A 20708-nucleotide genomic window follows, 5' to 3' on the forward strand; every position below is an offset into this window, starting at 1 on the left:
CCTGTCCGGCTGTGGGGAGGCTGCAGGGTGTGAAACGCAGCGTCCTCGGGTGAGGCCTGGCGTCCGCAGCAGTCTGCGGTTTGCAGGCAGGTCCTGTAAGCAGCGGACTTCGACTTAAATGCTTTTGGGAACTTCTGAAGAGTTACAGGTGTGAATCTGGACCCTTGTGTAGGCAACATAAGCCATGCGGTGGTAGGCTTCTTATTGTTGCCCAAGTTCATTTTATCTGTCTCATTTAAATTAAGTCCTTACAAACTGTTGGCATAGCTGAGAGGGTGGTAAACGGTGGCATGTGGGTGAAATGGCTGTTGTCACTGAGGGAAAGAAAGCCCCTTGGTCTGGCTTTGAGACTAGAGGAAACGCAACATAAAAATCTAATGCGTTACCTTTTTCAGACGGATCTCAGATCACAGCCATAGAAGAAGTTTGGGTTTTTTTGAAGTAGTAGACTTCCAACAGGAAAGCTGTTGGGAAACAACTTGTATGAGTTCCTGATAAATGTACTTCATAACCAGGATTCAGAGCAGTGAAATTTTAGTCTTTCCTTCAATATGTATTTATGTAATCCCTAACTGCATGTAGAAACAAGAGGTGGCACTAGTTTTATGTCTTGATTGGGGACCCCAACATGCTTGCTGAGCATTTTCAAATACTGATGTTATTTACTACCAGTATCCACATCCAGCTTGCTGATTGTTTGATATTCTGTTAATGACTTTATCCAAAAGAACTTTTCCCAGAAGGGTTTATTATAATTTACTTTTTAGATGTGATTCATGAAACAAATTGGATTGCCGTTCACAAAAAGGTCAATTCAGAAGACTAGGTGAAAATTTTTAGAAAAGATCTGTATGTGAGGAATGATTGACCTCTTAGGAAGACCCGTTTCTATAACATATTGATCCAGATTTTTTTTATGATTTAAGGCTGTGGTATTTTGGAATCTGCAATCAGGAAATTTCATGTCTTAGCCTGTGTATTCAAACTCTTACAAACTGTCTTTGTTTGTAGCGTATGATAAACCTCGCAGAGTTGACCCCTTACATCCTGTGTTCCATCTGCAAAGGTTACTTTATTGATGCTACAACTATTACAGAATGTCTGCACACCTGTAAGTATCAGTATTGTCATTTTAAGAGTTTGGCTGTAAATTCAAACAAAAATGAGACGTTGAGATGTTCTGGCTTCACAAAGATAATTCTCCATTTGATGTAAACATGTGTTCTGTTCAGGTGCAGAAATGGTTATATGCACCTATGGAACAGTTAAGTCTATAACCTGATGAACAGAAATAGATGGATAATAAAAAACAGATATCAATGCTCTTGTCTTACTATTTTTCCCCTCATTCCTTGTGTTGTGTTAACAGTTTTTTCATTGCTAACAGAACTATTTTCTCAAAGCTAATTAAACCCTTTCTGTGAAGCTATTTCAGCCATGCCCATGTTCCCACCTGAATCCAAAAATCCCAGTTTCCTGTCCTTCAAGCCACTAACACTACATAAAGGGAAATATATTTTTTCTCTTCCCCCCCCCCACCATGGGGCACTGCTCATTAGCTTGATCTATATAATGCAATATTCAGTGCAGTTTGTAATTTAGGAAAATCCACAGCTGTTAGTAAGGACAGCGTAATTTGCAAGTGCAACTGTGATTAGATAGTAAGTTATTCTAGATATTTCAGCTTGTTAGCTTTCCTTACAGATTTTTAAAGTACGTGTAAAATACAGTGAAAATAGCAGAATTATAATTTCTTACCTTGTTTTTTCTACTGAAACTGCCTGTAGGGTGTTTTTCAGGAAACCTTTTGTCTGCAGCTGTCAGTATTCCGTTGTCTTAGCTCTACTTTTGTTCTGGGTAACACAATTACAACACTGAACACCTACCTTTGCATCAGTTGGATTAGGATTTTTCGTAGGAATAGCCTTAAGTGAATACTCGAGTGTTGTGTCCTGTACAGGCGGAGAGCTGCTGTTTTCTTGAGTTCTAAAGTTGAAAGAGTTGCTTCATTTTGTTTCTGACAAATTTTATTTGAGAAGTCTGGGTGTAATTGCCCCTTTCGCTTAAACAGATGGTATTGTATAATGGATGTGTGACGTTTATGGGGTTTCTTTTCTTTACAGTTTGTAAAAGCTGCATAGTGAGACACTTCTACTATAGCAACAGATGTCCAAAATGCAATATCGTTGTACATCAGACACAGCCCCTTTATAATATCAGGTAATAAGTTAATGCCATTTTTATAGGTGTAATTTTTTTTCAAGTTTTGCTGATTGCTTTTAAATGTTTTGTTTTACAGACTTGTAGTGCTTTCCTGTTTCTGTGGAAGGAACAGTTACAAGAAAAGCATTGTGTTCTTTATGTAAGCTTCTTCTCAATAGTGAAGATAAGAAATACTTGATTGCTTTTTTTATCTAGCTTGTATCCCCTTCTAGGATTTGTTACCCCTCCACCATGCTATTTTTATGCATCAGTGTTACAGGTGATATGAGATCTTAACTATTTGCTTTGATTTCCTTTTAGACAAAGCTTTATTGGCATACTATAGTTATTAACTCTGAAAATCATGTTTTAGTTCCTCGAACTGTTCTTGAAGGGTGATGCTTTTAACTTTACATGGCTTCTTCTGGTGGAGCTGTGCTGTCAGGATGCAAATTTAAGCAGATGCTGAGTTGCTACTCTGTCACTCTTCTCTTTACGTACATCATAGTTCAACAGTGTTATTTGACATCTCTGTTACAGTTTAATTAAAACCATTCTGAATTTCACCAAAGGTGCTTTCATGTTTTTTGTCTTTTAATAGACTGGACCGGCAACTGCAAGACATAGTCTATAAATTAGTGGTCAATTTGGAGGAAAGTAAGTCTCTCTTATTACCATCTAGAGATTGAAAAGGCTGAACAGAAAACAGAGTAATTCAAAGCCTCATTTCTACTCTGGGCTCTTTAAAATAGTTCTATAAGGTTTGGTTATAAATTGTAATTAATTAGCTGTGCCAACTGGCATCTTTCTGGCTGTTAAGTGCTATTATGGGTAGTGGTATGTACCCTGTCTCATGAAACACAGGTGTCAGTGTATCCAGATAATATTTTATACTCATGCCTCATATTTATTAAGTACAGAAAATATAATTCCATCTAATAAGTTCACTTGCCTCAGTTGAAGAAAAGTGACTAAGACTGGTTTTCTCAAGTGCTTCTAATTTTTCCTCACTGCCACATACGTTATTCTGATTTTAGGTGTATTCACTGTCACATGTCATTTACCTCGAATTTGTGGAGCCAATGAATCTGGACAGTCCACCTGGGTGGGCTGGATGAAATACATACATCTAGGGGATAATACATGGACTATACATTGTATAAAAATACTAGCATACTAGTTTTTGCAGCTATGTCAGTATGATTTGTGACCAGTTTCTCTGATTTCTTCATAGTTTTTACTAACAAATGCTTAGTCTGGATATCTTAAGCATCCTATCCTTGTATGGAATGCTAGGGATGGTGAAGGTCTGTAGGAACTTGGAAAGTTTTTACTGCTCTGACCATTGGAAACTATATGGATATTCTCAGCATCTGAAATAACATTCCAATCTGCTCTGTATTGTGTTTTTTTTTCAGGAGAGAAAAAACAAATGCATGACTTTTATAAAGAAAGAGGATTAGAAGTGCCCAAACCAGGTGAGCTATAATCACGTTAGAGGACATTGTTAAGGAAATATTAACTATGGCATTTATTCTTGAAGGCTTTCCGTGAAGTACTAGCTCACGACTAAAGAAGATGTACGGGAAATATGGGATTCTTGGTTGTCTGATTACTGTGACTTGTCACAGTTCTCAGATTACAAAAATAGAAGATGGAACTGGTGGCACTTAAAACCCAGATCACGGTTGGATTTTTTTAAACAGATGGCATTTTGCTTATAACCAGGATATATGTATATAAAAAATGTGGACTAAATTTATTTTTTGACCCTTAATAAATAATAGACATTACAGAAGACTGAAAATAAGAACTTCAAAGTCTGTTGACAGATGAGGGATTATTCTAATTATTTTTTGTCTTAATATCAGACAAACAGCTCTTTTGAGAGGTGCCACGTTGAAAGCTGATAAAATGCTGTTTCAGATACACTGCATGAAATGTATAAAGAGCTGATTTAGTCATAAAAAATAGGATAAATTGCAAGGGCTCTTTTTCCTTATGAGCTCATCTGTTTTGCTTGGCACATGTTAGTGTCAAATGCTGCTTTTATTTCAAGTTATGTTTGCGTTTTGACTATTTGAATATTTTAGCTGTCCCACAGCCAGTTCCAGTGAGCAGAGGAAGACCTCGAAAAGTTCTGGGCTCTGTGTTCCGGATCCCACCAGAACTTGACATCTCCATACTTTTGGAGTTCATTGGGTGAGTTGTGGGCAAATGTAAGAGCGAGTGGCTGACGAAAGGGTGCCGCTTGTGTGTGTTGGACTGTTAGCTGGCTCTTAGTTTTCACTGAATGCATGTTTTTCCTCCGTCTCAAATAGCAGTGGGGAGCTGGTTTTAATTTACAGTGCGATAGTGACAGCCAACTAGGTGATGCAGATAATTAAATATGTAAGGTGTCTTCTTATGAGACTAGCTTCCTAAAAAGTGTAGGTTTAAAACTTACCTGTATTTATTTTATTTTTAACAAAGTAGTGTAGTCTCAGTAAACTGAATGGTGAAATACCTGTCTCTTACACTTCCTTCATCCCTGTAGGTGGCAGTACCGTCAGTGCTGACTATGTTAGGACTTGCTCATGTAACTTGGCACTGCAACTGCAACCTGGGCAGCAAGAGCAGTGTTCCTGTAAAAATAACGTGGTCTGCTTTTAAGTTTCTCTGTCAGTTTCCCAGACTCTGATGAATTACCCTGAAGCTTTTGTATCAGGAGTCAGCTTTAGCCATGGATTGTGATGGGGAAATCCAGCCCAAACCCTTGAGTTATTTTCAGGAATATGGGAAAAAGAAATTGTATCGCTTTAGCCATATGGAGTTTTATATGTTAGTGATTGAGAGAGGGTACTTGAGAAAGGATTGAAAGCTGTTAACTATTCTGATAGTACCACACAGTGCAGAACCTTAGTGGCGGTGGGGAAGCCGCTTGACTTTTGCAACTCTTACCCCTCTACCTAGATTGTGCCTGCTTTTGACCTGACTTCGGCTGAACAAAACAGAGAACTCCAATATGTAATCATAGCAAACTGTTACACAAATTATGTAAAGTCAAGCCATCAGAAACTGGGAAATTCTATCAGCAAAACATACCATCTTGATTCAGCCTCACTCTTTATAGATGGTGTGTTCAAGTCTTTCCATATGTTCTGTCCAGCGTTTTGCTGTGTCTCACTTTATTCAGAGTACAGAACAAATTTCCTCCATGGGTAAATTTTGATTAGGTAGATGCTGTTGTGTGGAATTTTTGGTTTGTTGGCTTTTTTTTTAGGTGTTGCCCATCACATGGCTGCTTTTATTTCTTTAAATGGATGAGAAAGTGGGATTGCAGGAACAGAAGAGAAAGTCTCTGAACTAAACCTCTAGGGAACAATCCCTGACTTCTATAGAATGTCCTTGCGAGTCCGCATACATACTTATTTCAGTGTTCATTTTCTGTATGCGTGACTTAAGTGCTGAATGCTCACAAGCACAGCTGGAAGCAGTGGGAGTCATGACTGAAACCATAGTATCAAGCGTTCTGCAGACAAATCCAATCCTGGATGTCTCAATCTGGGCACTTGCAGTTCTTGGTTACCTTTCAACACAGTCTGTTTCGGGTTCCCCTCTTTAATCAAGGTATTATGCTGCCATTGTGCTGAGTAGGGTGGTACGGAAATACAGATAGTATGCAGAAATGAGACTGAGGAAATGAATGCTTTTACATTAAGAGCAAGACTGTCATAAGTAAAGCCGAGAGCCATGTGTTGAACAGGAGAGGAAAGCAAAGACACTATATAGCTGTTCGGCGTGTGACTGTTGTGTGTTGTACACTCAAAACTTAATTTAAATATAGTTTTTAATTGTACTTATGAAGGCTTTTTTCCCCTTTAATGAACGAGGTATAAAGCACATGTAATTAGTACAGGGTCCCAGTGACTTGGTCAGGCATGTGTTTTACCCTGTTGGATAAAATGTGATTAAATGGATATATACGGACAAAAGGTAAAATGCTTTGAGTTAAAATCTCAGTAGAAAAGAGTAAATCTAATGCTATTTACCCTACATTTGTGTTAGGTTAGGAATGAGTATGCTGTTATTTTGTTGCCTTGGCTGTGATTCTATCTCATGAAATGACCATCTAGATACAGGTTTGAAGAATGCCCATTCTGGGACCCGTGATGGGTACCAGCCACTGCTGTGCTGGCCCTGCAGGTGGCAGAGGGAGCATATGGAGTGAAGGGATGTAGGAGCATGCTTTTATACCAACAACCTCATGTCTTTTTCAACGATAATTTCACTGTAAAATGACTTTTAAAAACGGGAATTAGATTTTAGTTCCAAGGATGTCCCTTTCAGGTTGGAATGCTTGGTGAACCTGTAGGAAAGCTTCCTTAGATTGTGTTGATTGCAGGTTTAGATACAGTTTGAACTCACGTAGTGAAAGTACTTCAGTTTACATCTCCACTGTGAAAGTCTCCTGGTTACTTTCCCACCCTGTGGTTCTCAGCAAGTATGTTTTTGTTTTTTCAAAGCAAGAGGAAGAGACCTCAACTAGTAAACATGTATCTCTGTTAGTGAAACAAGACTACTTTTGAATCCCTGTTGTTATATTTGTTTTTCTGGTAGTGTTATTTCAAACTTCCATTCCAGTGTTGGCAGCAAAGAAGGTAATATTGTGCAAATACCCTTGATACTGTGTGAAACCATCCACTGTGTTTTTGTTACTTATATGGAGGGAAGCACAGAATGTTTCTAACAAAAAAGGATGATGGCTTAACAGCAGCTACTTTGCATTTTGTTTTAGTGGCTTTGTAAACCTTTGATCTTGTTTTATACTTTACATGTTTAAAAGTTAATATGTTTTCCTTTTCAGTGGTCAAAATCAAAGAGTCTATCTTGGCAATGAGAGATTAAGGAAGTATTTTGGGTAAAGAAGACTTGGAATAGATTGGGCCAACCAGCAGAAATTGATACTTTGAAAGTCTGTCTATATTGCGTCTTTAGAGTGCATTTTCCAGTCTCCTGTGGCTGTGGAACTGTAATAAAGAAAATGACAGCTGTAGTGGAAAAGCTTTGTTTGCTTCCTAGTAACTTTAAATTTAATTTCAATGGCAGAATTTGATGATAGTTTTACTTAACTTTGTCTGATAGCTAGTACATATTTAGAGGTGGAGATACTCTGTTGCATTAACTTGAAGTGCCATGCTAGCATGTGTTGTGCACAACCATTATAGATACATTTGTTTGCTGTATCAAATGGTCAGTAGAAGCATAGTCAATTCATAGTGATGTTTGATTTTTGTCATCTCCAGTGCAATGAAATGCTGCATTTTTTCCTCTCATATATACATACTTGCTAATGCAATGCAAGAATAGTGAAATGTCATTAATTTGGCTTAACTCATTGAGAAATGTGTACATTGCACTATAAGATGGAAGTGTGGAGTATAAATGATCAGTAGTAGATCACGTGCTCAGACTGTGCAAATCAATGAACCTGTGGTGAAGCCAGCTGGGAATTTGCCACCTTTGTGGGTATTTCACCTTCCAGAGAAGCACCTGCTGCTTTCCTGAGTTCCTAGATAGCATTAGCATTAATCCTGTGATATAAATAGTCTGGAAGGCCAACAACTGCCCAGAAAGCCTCTTAGGTGGTTGGGCATGTTTTGTCAACAACTTCTTAGGTACTGTCTGTTAAAGTTCCAAATATCAAGGATGGTGAAGTATAAATGTTTAAGCAGTATCATTACTAAAACATTCTCTATGAAAATTAATATTATGTTGTGCTTAAAAATAGCTTTGGGCTGTGTTGGGTTTTTTTTTCCATTTCATGTGTACAAACCTTCAAGTCATAAATAGCTGAATTCCCAAGAAAAAATGGAGTACCAAATAAAGGGTAGGAGAAAAAGATATACAAATTCAGTCTAATATTATCTCATGTATTAGAGTTTAATGAAAGGAAGAGCCTAATTCAGAAAATAAACTTGATATGCCAGACTACTAAATCAATAAGTTACTGTTGAAATAAAGAGCTTGAGGGTGTTACTAACTGTAAACCTTAGCAATATTGACTGTGTTTACTCTTTTGTTTTTCAGAGCTAACGAAGGCACAGGGAATTTTAAGGTGCAGATACGATTTGAATTTTTCTCTTACAATTTACTTCAGAAATATGTGTAACCTGAATGTATTTAATTTAGTTTTTCTCACACTGAGTGCATCCTGAACTTTCATCAGCAGAGTAATAACCAACCTTGGATTATAGTGTACCTTCAAACCTATTATTGTATAGCATCATAGAACATGAAAAGAGTGCTTCTGAAGGTACATAATTAAAGTTTTAGTGGGAGAGTGGGAAAGATATTGATGAAATGTCACCTAGGTAATTCTAGCTTGTTAGTCTTGCATCTCTCTCCAAAAGATGCACTACTATGGCTTTTGTTGGATTCCCAAACAAAGGTGTAGACGTTGTCTAAAATACTGGTTTTTGAAGAGGATTCTCTAATTATAGTGGAAAGCTTGCATAGGTTATTCAGAGGAAGCACAGCCTGAGGTATAACAACAGTATAATAAATTGCTATGTGCTTAAACATAACAAAAAAATATACAAATTGTCTAGATGGCACAATGCACTTTCTTAGCCAGCAGAAAGCTTATTCTTTTTCTCCACTTCTTCACTAAGAACATTTCTTGTCTGAAGGGTGGCTGCTCTGCTAAACAGGAAATAGCAGAATTCCTGATCCTTGCTAAAGAATATGGCTCTTCTTCCAATGCTGATCATCTTACTGAGCTGCTTCAGTACCAGTTTGTAGAGGAACTGCAAGTTGTTTGCTGCCTTTACAATTTCATATGCTGTAGTTAAAGATGTTCAGAGTGTGTCATTCCACTATTTTGGCTAAACATTTAGAAAACAAGACTATTCAAGGGCAAGAAGGAGATGTAATTTAAAATCACTCAGTATATGTCTCATTTAATCTTTAATTGTATTGGAATTGTAGGACTCAAAAGATTAAATGGTATAGAATAATAGAATATAAGAGACACCTAACTGGTACTGTTAGCAGGAAAATTTTACTGTTGAAGAATTTGAGAAAAAAAGCATGTTAGTAACTTAATATGAATTAAATTGAATTAAATGTGAATTAAATAAGAGTTTTCACTAAGAGTTGAAATGTGAGTGTAGTTTCATAAAACCAAATTAGTCTGTAGAAGGGAGGCAATGTTCCTGAAAATGTCTGCAGTCAATTTTCTTCATCTGTTACACCCCAGCACCTACCCAGCATTTTTTCTTCTTTTTACCCTTACATTTCACAGGTTTTTTTTAATCTTCTTGCCCTTGCATCACCTCTCATCTTTCCTGTCTCATATTTTCCCTTCTTTCTGCTTTGTTTTTTATCTTGTTCATTTTGAGCCACGCAAGAATGACTGTAGGGCAGTTCAACCATTTTATTAACTTGCGTATTCTAATATTAAAATTTGTGTCAGACACTTATTTCCTCTGAAACATGACATTTCAATGTGAGTAGTTTTGCCTTTCAGAAGAGATACTTGGCTTGAACATCATTAAGGATTATTTGTGATTCAGGAAATTGATTTTTTTGTGTGTGTCTTTTGTTTGTTTTGATTTTTTTTCCCCTTTTAAGCCATAAATATTCCTACTTACGTTAACTCTAGTGTTCTGAGAATGTTCAAGATGAAAGGCTGCCCGCCCTTACTCACAGTGAATAGTTCTGTGCTGCAAATAATCCTACTAGCCATAGACTAAAATGCCACACAGCTTATATGCGTATTTAGACTTCTATATCATTAAGAAGTACCACACCTTTTACCTGGTATTTTTCTACAGCATTTTCAAATTCCTTGCCGTATATCAACCCCCTGCTTCACTTTCTCTCTTCTTCCTTTCTGTCCTTGTTTTCTTCACTACACTTGATATCTTCATACTTTTTTATTCAGCTTCATGACCAAGAGGTTTATTCATCAGCCTTCCAAATCCTCTTTCATATTCACTTCTCGCAAAATGTACCTTGATCCATTTTTAGCATTGCTCTGTCCTCAGTTACTTGTTTACCTGCCTTATTTTTCTGAACTAGATGCTGAACTTCGTATATGAAGGGTCTTCATCCTTCTTTTTTTTTTAAGTGGGGATGGCGGGGAGAGAACAGATTACAAGGTCTATGGCCATAAACTGATTCATGCATGCAGCAAGCATAAATTTGACATAATCAAGCTTGCAACAGCGTGGTTCCCTAGATCAGGTCTAACTGTCATTTCTAGCTCTTGTACATGAATAAATCAAAATACTGTTCCAAAACCACAGTTTTCTTGGATACATATTTAAATTTATGATTGAATTCAAGAATAGTATATGACCCTCTGACTCTTCTTTCAAATTGGAAGAATATGATGAGCCTGGATAGTAAATCACAGCTGTTTGGAAGTCAACATAAAATCCAATTAATAGACACAAAAGGTAATCCCTTTATCACTCTGAATGCAGTCATCTGCTCTGCCTTTGTGCCTCTTTGCTTAGCTGCCCATATCACCAGTCAGATGTTTAAAATTTTATCTATAGAAGAGAAACCCATTAAAATTTTTGAGACTGGTGTCTCAAATGTCTTGTCATTGTAGTCCTTGCTGTGAAAGTATTTAGAAATTACACAAAAATATTTCAGACCAGTCTTGCCCTTGTGTTCTGCATAGTAGGATATTTTAATTGATTCTGAAATTTCATGGACTATTAAGTTGATTCCAGCCCAAGCCATAGTGCTTCTAGAATGCTAAAGGACTTAAGCTCCTTGCATTATAAAATGACATGGTTTAATTATCTGAATCATGTTTGGTACACAAGCATGATTTGGGAAAAATAAGGAAACTTCAGGAAATAGTTCATGTGCTTCTGATGAGTAAATGCTTGTTGGGGGAGAGGTTCTTAAAATGCTATGTAATACTTGATTTCTGTGGGGAACTAACAGCCAATATCATTCTCTGATACCTCAATAGTGAAATAGGACTGAAGTCATTAGCTGGTTATTTTAAATGTTTTAAACAGCAGGAAGTTTGAACCTGGAGCCTTAGTACATATTTAGTCCTTTCCCTATGAGGTAATCTGGAAGTAGATCACAGAAGGGTCCAGAAATTTAAGATGTCTCCCTCTGGTTTTTGGGCTTTTACTTGGGTTGGGATTTGCAAAGGATGATGGCTGCAAATGTACGTTGCCTTAAAATCTTGTATTTATTCTTTGAAGCCTTTGGAAAAGAAGTTTGTGCGTGTTTCAGGGGAGGCAACAATTGGACATGTGGAGAAATTCCTTAGAAGAAAAATGGATCTGGACCCTGCTTGTCAGGTATGCCTCTTGTAGCACTGTGATCAGTGTGATGCTTGTGCTTCAGACAGAACATTTCCAAAATAAAACGTTTGAAATGTTGTGTTCTGCAAGGAACAATTTGCCCAACTTAATTGAAGCATGTTTACCTTTTCATTATAATCCTTCATTATTTGTATAGAATTTCTAAAGTGCCATATAAGATTTTATCAGATGAAACTCAAAACCAAAAGATACTGCTGTTTCAAAGATAAAGCCAAGTATATAGACAGGAAAGTGTGTAGGTGTGGGAGGATCTGAAGGCAGAGACAGGTAGGAGCTGAATAACAGTAAAATTTAACTGCATGTTGAAGCAAACAAGGGCTAAGAAAGAATGATACTGTGGATGGATGTGCTGAAATGAAGAGTATTAATGCAAAGGTGGGCACATGTCTCCAAATAAGAATTCAAAGGAGCAGAATGTGTTACAAAGAATATAACTTTATATTTCTCAATCATTTTGATAGGAATTGCATGTCAAAAACAGTTTTCAATTATTCAATATATTTCAGCAACTGTTTAGTTGAGAGGGTGCAGGAGTTCCGTAATGTATAAACAATTCTTAAAGCTGCCAATTACTAGTAAATCAAGCTGATACTGATGTGAATAGACAAATGGTGGAAGTGCTGGCTTTGGCGTTAAGGCTGTGTTTTCATACAGCAGTAAATGTCTGAGACAGTACAGCATGACTGTGTGCTTCAGTAATATGTATTCATGCTGCTTACCTTCAGTGGTGACAAAGCAAATCGCATATAAATTATTCATCAATCTGAGGAAGTAATGTGTTTCATTTGCTTGTTTCTTCTCATTGAGTGTATCTGTAGCTTTCAGGTGGTGGTGAATTGATAGTCTGAACAAATAAAAGTATCCTCAAAATGAGGCTAGAGAAACTTCTTGCATTAATTGAGTTGTTTATTTAAGGGGAAGGAATTGTTTTTCTTAAGTAGTACATCAGAATCTCAATTTTCAGGAACACTGAGCATCCACAATGGAAACCAGTTACCCATCTTTCAAAATCAAGCCAGGCCTGTGTATTGGATGCCTTTCAGATTTTGCAGTCCTGAGATCATCTGATATAGGTAGTTTGAGAATTTTTCCCCTATTAGTTAGTTTCTGCTTGGACCTCACTAGACAGGCTATGATTCACTGTTAGTAGGCAAATGTTACTGTGTCTCAAAAGGTGATGATTTCATAGACTTCCTTTCTCAAGGTGTTGCTTGATGCTGACCCAGTCACTTTTATCTCTGCTAGTATCCAGTTTACCATTCTGGAGTAAGGCACAATCATTGGCTAGTTCTAGTCTTTGGTCTCTTCTGTCCAAGCCCTGTCTGCCTGGAGGAAATGTTAAAGCTACTTTCTTCTGCAGTCAGATCCTTTGGCTGCTTTTTTTTCCCCTCCTAACTAATCTCCTACAATTTTTTTTCACCAAGTGGTTTTTTTTTTTTTTTGGTCAGTGGAAACCTGTAGTTGATTTTCATGCCACAAATCATGACTGATGTCTTGAAGATACACAGGCTTATTTTTAAAAGATCAGGGAACTGGGGAAATGAAACAGGAAGTATTTTTCCTATCCTGATTGATTATTTCTTTGTCACATGGGGACTTATGAATAAAGGAATGTATGTACTGAGCTGTCACCTTATTGTAGTATGCAGAACTGAAGCTGATGGTTTGTTGGTAAACATGCAGAAAGGGTAAGAGATGTCAGATGAATCATTAAAGATTAATAAGCCTAATTAATCATGTCTTACTCCAACTTGCCAGGATGGCTAATAAAACAGAAAGTGTAAAACAAATTCAGGGAGAACCTGGATATAAATTAGCACAGGCAGAAGAATTTGGGGAAATAGGTTGTAAACCATATGTGCAAAGACTATAAATGTGGAGGGTGCTTGGCTGCTTTTTTAGTTTGCTGTAGAAATGCGGAAGAGAGTTGAGGACAGCAGTGGTTCATTTCCTGTAGGCTTCCCCAAGGTATGTTAAAGAAGAAATAGATACTAATATAGGACAACAAGATTTTATTTTGAAATCAAGAATAGAGAATTAATATTAAAAGTCTCTCCAGTTCTTCATTACCTAAAATAATCAGGTTTTATATAAAATGTCATGAATTTGGTGTGCTGAACTTGGGCCTAGAGTTCAAGAACAAGATTCCCTTGGGAAGCTAGGAAATTTCTTTCAGAAACACACGGTTCAGGCACTATTGAACTAAAATGCCCTGCATTTGCAATAATTTTTCGCATATTTATATGCAGAAAAATTACTGCCACAGTGTTTAACTGTGCCTTACCTGAGACTTGAAAAGATTTGACTCTAAGGAAGTCACAGAGTCTTTCCTCCTTTCTTTTCTCAGTATATCAGTTAGAGTCTTGGTTTCATTGTTGAAACTTATAGTAAGAAAGCTAGGTGTGGTTATTTTGTGAACGCAATTAGTTCTTGCTGAGTATCAGCTTAGTTTGACAGTCTTCAAAAGTATTATTTGAGAATGTTTTACTTGTTTCCTGTTACAGCTGACTCAGTGACCAAGTAATAGAAAGTATATTACGCATACTCCTGAACTACTGACTGTACTTGGACGTCTCTGACTTAATTTCTTCGTGTGGAATATTAGCTAGTATTTGCCCTTCTTCGTTGACCTGCACAAGTACGTTGGATTCAGGTTAATGAAAATGTGAGATAAGCCATCTGACTCATGGGTGACAGAATATATAAAAGTCTAAAAAGCAGTTTTGAAGCCACTGGCTTTTGTCTTTTTTCCTAGTCTGAGGCCTCAAATTATTTTCAGACTTGAATTTTCAAATGGATTATGATTCATATTTACTAGTTTATCTGGAAGGTTATGGCTTCATTTATTTTTATCTACTGCTTGAACTGACAGACTCTAGTTTACTCTGATGCTTTGTTTTGATCTCTATGCTTTGAGCAGCGATTAATTTTCTGTGTGTGTTTATGTATTTCTAATTACAAGCTATCTCTTGAATATTCTTGCTGGAATTTGTTGAGGGGTGTTGTGAAAATAATTTTTGAGCACCTAGAATTGCTAGTAATAGTAGGTAACATTTAATTTGAGCCAATTACAGGCTATGAAGTTTGTAATCCGTTAGGTACTTGGCTTCAACATCTGATGCACATCTGTATAGTTTCTGTTCTGTTGAAGAGGGAACAAAATGAGGAGTTTTCTTTAAAGTGTTATTTCCTTTGAGGTCATCCTGCAGCAGCATTATCCCTTCTTGCAGTTCATTCTGTAAGGACAGGAGAGAGATGGCTGAAAGACTTGCGGCTCGGCTGGTCTGAATGCCCTGGTGTAGCTTATGGAATAGAAATGTTCAATAATCAGATGTGTGTTCCTGAAAGTGTGTGTAAAGTGCAGCCTGGGGAAAGATTGGAAGAAAGACTGTGCTCATGCAGTGTAGTTGTTGATGCTGTTTCTTTATGCCATTCTTAGATGCTGGAATAGAAGTATCTGGTACCTATGAAAAGTAAAGAGCAGCTAGAGGAAATGGAATGTTTTGCCAGTTTTTTTAATAACTAGCCCAAATATGACAATCTCTAAAACTTTGTGTTTTCCTTGTCCTTTCCTGGATTGTATGGGTTGCCATAGGAAGTATTGATTGAGGTCTACTACTTTCTGGGCCAAATCCCACCTTGGGGTGAATCTTAGATGAGATGTCTCTTGCATGACAGTTTTCCATTTTTATCTCTGTCTTACTTGGTGAGTATTAATTGTCTGTCATTGTGGCTTTTAGAGAAATAGCTCTCATAGCAAATATGCCACCTAATGAAAATAAATGGCATAATGGCAAGGCTACTTAATAAGAATTTTAACAGAAGTGACTGAGTACTCAACAGCTACACCTTCATGTTTCCTTTCAGCAAAAGGTCAAACTGTATTTACTGCTGTCTCACTAGCTATCAGTACTAGCTGGCTTCAGTTTTGCCAGACAGTTGAAATTATAGTAAATTTGTAGCACTTGTGTTACTGGTACCTCTTTTGTAATGGAATATATTAATTCCTGTATGGCACAAGGATTCCTCTGAGACTCATTTTGCAACTGATTTTCACACTGACCTGGGATTTGTTTCATTTTATGTTTTATTATCTTCTCCTTACGGAATGAATAGTAGCATAACAATTAGCAGGCAGAAGTGCAGGCCTTGGTGCTGCAGTGAGGAAATCAGGCATTTGTTGTTCAGAGTACTCTAACGCGGTGGATGTGAAAACTTCTGAGTGTTAAAAGGCACTGGATTTTTAATGGCTACCATTTGAAACTGGAGCAGCAGGGTCAACAGTGGGATATTTTTAAACAAGCATTCTGATTCTGTTTTGAAACATTGTCAGCAGTTGTCACTATGTCTGTTTGCATCCTATATTGGGCAAATAGATTTTCCATTTCCGTAGAGTATATAAAATGTGTATGTATATATGTTTCAATAGGAGCAGGATTGAGTTTTCAGTGACTTATGGTATAAAAATTATAAAAGTAAGCTTATGAAGCAAAAGTAACTACAGCCATGTATCACTGAAAAGCAAAGCAGGCATGTCTGTCTTCCTGCAGTAATGACTGTAGAGGCTAGAATGCGTGGGGAAACAGCAGAAATAACTGTAACCAGCTTTCGAAAAGAAAAAAAATACATTTCTTTCAGGTTCTGTGTTAAATATATCAAATGTTGATGTTAAATGTATACACATCGGTAGTACATAGATGGATCAATATCTAATCAATATTTAATGTTATGTCCAGATTAGTTGCTGATTGCCTTCTAGAACCTAAAAGCAGAAATCATACCTAGACAGTTTACATCTTTTGCATATTAAAATTCAACCTAATGTGGATGGAGTATTCCATATCCTTCTCATGCTGTACAGATGGTGAAGCAAGGTCAGTTAGCTGGTTTTGAGCCTCTAAGCAGTAGAATTCCTGTGTTCCTGATTCTCAGAACAGCACAGTCTGCATGAGGCATAAATCTTCCTAAATCTTTTCATGACGAACAAGAAAGATAGTGGGTCAGCATGCAGAAGGGCATAAATCCAGGGGAATTTAATAGCTGCACCACAGGTGCATCCTATCTTGGAAAGTGACCGTATGAGAGAATACGTCATGATATTGCAATATCCTCCCTGACTACTGCAGTGGCAAAGTTTAGGTGTTTTCCTTGCAGAAGGCTCTGGGACAGCTCATTGTCAATGCTCTTAACTTTAATTTTGAGGTCTCGTCATTGTAATTCACAGATGAGAGCCTTCTAATTTCCATATCTAGAAATTGCTTGTAAGGAAAATGCAACCAAGCTGCAGGTGAAAGAGAAACAGTGCAGTGTTAGCTGCTCTAATTTGGCATGCTAGAGACTGGATTTACATTATGTACAGTAAATTCACAGTAACTTTATAAAGAAGCTTATTTTTCATAATAGTTAAGGCAAGGAATTCAGAATTTTTTTCCCCAAAAAATTACTGGTTTTGTGGGCAGTTACTTAACAAAAAGTACCTCCTCCAGAACTGCAGACATCATTGACATAGTTTAGCTGCAGCAGAGGACATTGCTTAGAATTGCTAATTATGCCCTTCACTTGCATCACAGAAGTATTGATTGCATTTTGAAGGACTGTGTGAAGTAATTGCTGACAGCGGCATACAGTGAACTGTTCTTTTCTATTAAAACACTTCTTCCAGACAGTTATATTAAGCGGACTCACGTGTTTTCTCACTCAAGATAAGAATGAGCAATGGCTCATTTTCTGTCAGTGGCACTAACAACTTGCCCTCTTTTGTAACTGATGAATGACTCTGGATGTTTGTGGGATCGTTTTAATACATGATCTAAATTCCCATTAAATTAGTCAGTTATTACTAAACAGCTTTTTTTCAATGGATGCAGTAAACTGAGAGTGAAACAATAAACTGTCCTCTCTGTTCCATAAGTGAGCCCCAGGTTGGGGTCATGAGGTGGGAGGCATTAGGGCAGTACAGTAGTGGTATGCATTTGGACAACAAATGTAAAGATAGCTGTAGTGTGTAACATACTAGAATTGACCTCTTCTAATCAAATTTAAAGGGCTTAGATGCTGTTTTGCCAGTCCAAACGTAGATTGAACTTGACCATGTTTGTGTTCTTTCACAGGTGGACATAATATGTGGTGATCACCTGCTAGAACACTACCAGACACTGAGGGAAATCCGTCAAGCCATAGGGGAGAGTGCAGTACAGGTACGTGTGGCAGCTGGGGCTTTGTTCCAGGTTTTCTGTTTTAAAATAGAAGACTTCTTAAGCTATCAGGTAGCACTAACTTGTCCAAAGAAGCAACTTAGAAAATCTTTCCAGCTTGTGCAAAATGTTTTTTATATTGTAAATGAAGTTGAGAAGTATACTGTGTGGTAAGAGTGTTTCTGATGGTTTGATGATGATCTGGATATGAGGTTTTTGTGGGGTTGTTTTTTTTTTTCTATTCTGAAACAAGTTGCTATCTTATCAGTGATAAATTATACCCGCCTTTCTTTCAATTAATTAATTCCGTGTTTTCCTCCCTGACAATTGCATCTCTGTAAGAAATCAAAGAACTGAAGCATCCCAAATAAGGCTAGCCTTGTGTCTGTGGGAATAAATTTGCTCGTAAAAGCACAAACCACAGATACAGAGTAGTGAATGAAATTAATATGATTGCATATTATACCATTCCTGGTCACAGCATGAATATATAGCCAAATATTTCTTGTTGATAACTTACTGTCTTAGGAGCTGTTGTCTCTGAAAATAAGAAATAATTTTTTTTATTTCCTTGGAAATAGTTTCAAGCATCTTTATAATAGGAAGGGTCACACTATTTTAGGAGTGCAGCAAGTATTCTGCCCAGTAAGATATAAATGTAAAATTGTGTTATATGGTAAACTGTATATTAATCTGAACTTGGAAGTCTGAAAAGTTAATGTTTAATACTATGGGAAGAAATAAGATTTAGATTGGTATTTTATTTGGAAAGCAATCTGAGCAGATGGCAGGAAGGCTAAAATAGCAGCAAATTCAGTTCTCTTGACTTGTTGGTGCACACACACGTACAGTCTTTTACATTTAAATTTCCTCCTGAGCCCTTTCATGCTACAAAAGGGCTTCTGTGTCAGGGGCATGAAGTGGAAAGCTCATTTTGAGTTATCTTGGACATTGCATCACCTGTACATGATTTAAGTGACTAGGAGGGATCCCACAATCAGGGCAGATGCACGTGGTATGTGGCTCATGCTACAGTGTTGACAGACGTTAAAAACCTTAAGGTTTATGGTGTGTACCTCAGTTTCTGCAGTCAAAGGGAATAAATGCCGTACTTGACATCTTAGCTGTTTATATAATAATATGAAGAAAAAATGGAAATGAAACCTAACCTGCTTTGGGGAGCAGGGAATAGAAACCAGGAGGAAGCCAGCACTGGTAACAAACTTGCTTCTAATGTAATGAGTTCATTGTAAGTAAATACAGCAATCAACACATAGTGATGGAAGTGTCCTCTACTAAAAGCTTCCGTAAATAGCATAGTGATGATTCATTTCTCAGCCCAGGGATATAGTCAAATGTACACACTTTTAGACTTCGGCTTAGCACAAAAGCTTTGTATGAAAAGTGCGCTTGGGGAGGCACTTTGAGGAAAACTGCATCGGTTTCATTTCCTGTCAGAAATGGATCTGCCTAGTTGAAGTTTAGTGTCTTTCATCTCTTGTCATTAGACTTCAGCTTAGCACAAAAGCTTTCATGTATGAAAAATGCGCTTGGGGAAGCACTTTGAGGAAAACTGCATCGGTTTCATTTCCTGTCAGAAATGGATCTGCCTAGTTGAAGTTTAGTGTCTTTCATCTCTTGTCAGAATTGGGTCTGCCTTATTGATCTTTAGTGGCTTAAGTACCAGTCAGCAGCTCCACAAAGGGAGCAGTTGTCTCGGGATACGTTCTCCAGTGATGTATCAAGTCTCATTATTACAAAATCAGTATGCTAGTGATGAATTCTAGCAAGCCTACTCTCTTGGGCAAACAAACAAAAAAAGACCTTTTGCTTTTGTGAAGTCTTTGCTTTCATAGTCTTTTGCCAGGAAATTTGAAAGATCATGTTCATCCTTGATTTTTCTTCATTTTGGTACGAAACCTCTTAGGATGTCAAGTAGGTAGGAATATTGCAAATAAACCACAATTGCTTCTTTTTTTTATATTGAAATAATAGTGATGTATTTTCATGTTTTATAGTCTTACATTATATTACTTCACAGAAATCAAGAAGATGCATTTCTAGGATTAAAATACCTTGGAAAATGTTTTTAGATAATTCTCCTGAAAAAAAATTAATAATGGATAGGTCAAGTCCAAAAATAGTAAGGGTTGTTTCTTTTTCACCAAGATCTGAAATTCAATGAGGGGCGTGATTTTCCTGGCCCAGCAAGACTACAAGTACACAAGAACATTTGGTGGCTTTTATAAGGGGCATCTTGTGCCATCATAACCTTCCAGCCTTTCCAAACCAGTGTTGGAGCTTAGAATTCCACTAACAGCTCTCACTGGGATGCTGAAACACTCTTCAAAACTGCCATTGTCATCTACCACTTTCTGAGTTTCATTGTACGTGCTTCACGTTAAGAAAATAGCTTCAGTAGCTACTTGCGCAATACAAAGTAATTTGAAGGGATAAATGTCAAGAGGTGTTTTTTGTTTTTTTTTTACTTGCATTGAGTGTGGTCACTGTTAGGAGGAGAAAAATAGCTGCTCTTCTGCACTGCATTTTTCACTTGCAAGTTTATTCATGTCAGCAATTACTCTCTTTAAGAAAAGTGTTTTAAAAATGCAGATAAGTTTCTCTTTGCCAAAGGCATTAATTTTTAGCACGCATTCTTTGGCAGCATTTATGTTGGAAAAGTTTCTTCCAATGTGATGCAGCATAACATACATTGTGAGTGATTTATTTTTCTGGACCATAATCACTGTAAATTTTTAGGAGCTTTTAGTCATCCTGAATGATTCTTAAATGCACAAGGTTGTTTTGTGAAGATTTTGGTTGTGGAGGTGTTTTTTCCTACAGAGTAACAATGTGTAGCCATAGAGCCTCAATGAGTTAAGGTCTCGTATAGGTGCAAGCTGGATAACCATGTGCCTTTCCAGCAAGTGTGGGAAGATCAAGTGTAATCATAGAATCATAGAATGGTTTG

General features: G+C 37.2%; 1 protein-coding gene across 1 annotated transcript; it reads left to right on the plus strand.

Annotated features, from left to right (window-relative positions):
- Positions 1-1011: 1011 nt before the first annotated feature.
- Positions 1012-17740, plus strand: PCGF6 (polycomb group ring finger 6; the record flags this gene model as incomplete). Its single annotated transcript, XM_010077508.1, has 8 exons — positions 1012-1111; positions 2124-2220; positions 2804-2859; positions 3621-3680; positions 4296-4404; positions 8272-8299; positions 11421-11519; positions 17654-17740. Coding segments are annotated over 8 exons (636 nt in total), but the record flags the coding sequence as incomplete, so codon positions are not given.
- Between the last annotated feature and the right edge of the window lie 2968 nt (positions 17741-20708).

This window comes from Pterocles gutturalis, unplaced genomic scaffold (assembly GCF_000699245.1).
Source record: "Pterocles gutturalis isolate BGI_N339 unplaced genomic scaffold, ASM69924v1 scaffold1561, whole genome shotgun sequence".
Taxonomy (NCBI): Eukaryota; Metazoa; Chordata; class Aves; order Pterocliformes; family Pteroclidae; genus Pterocles; species Pterocles gutturalis.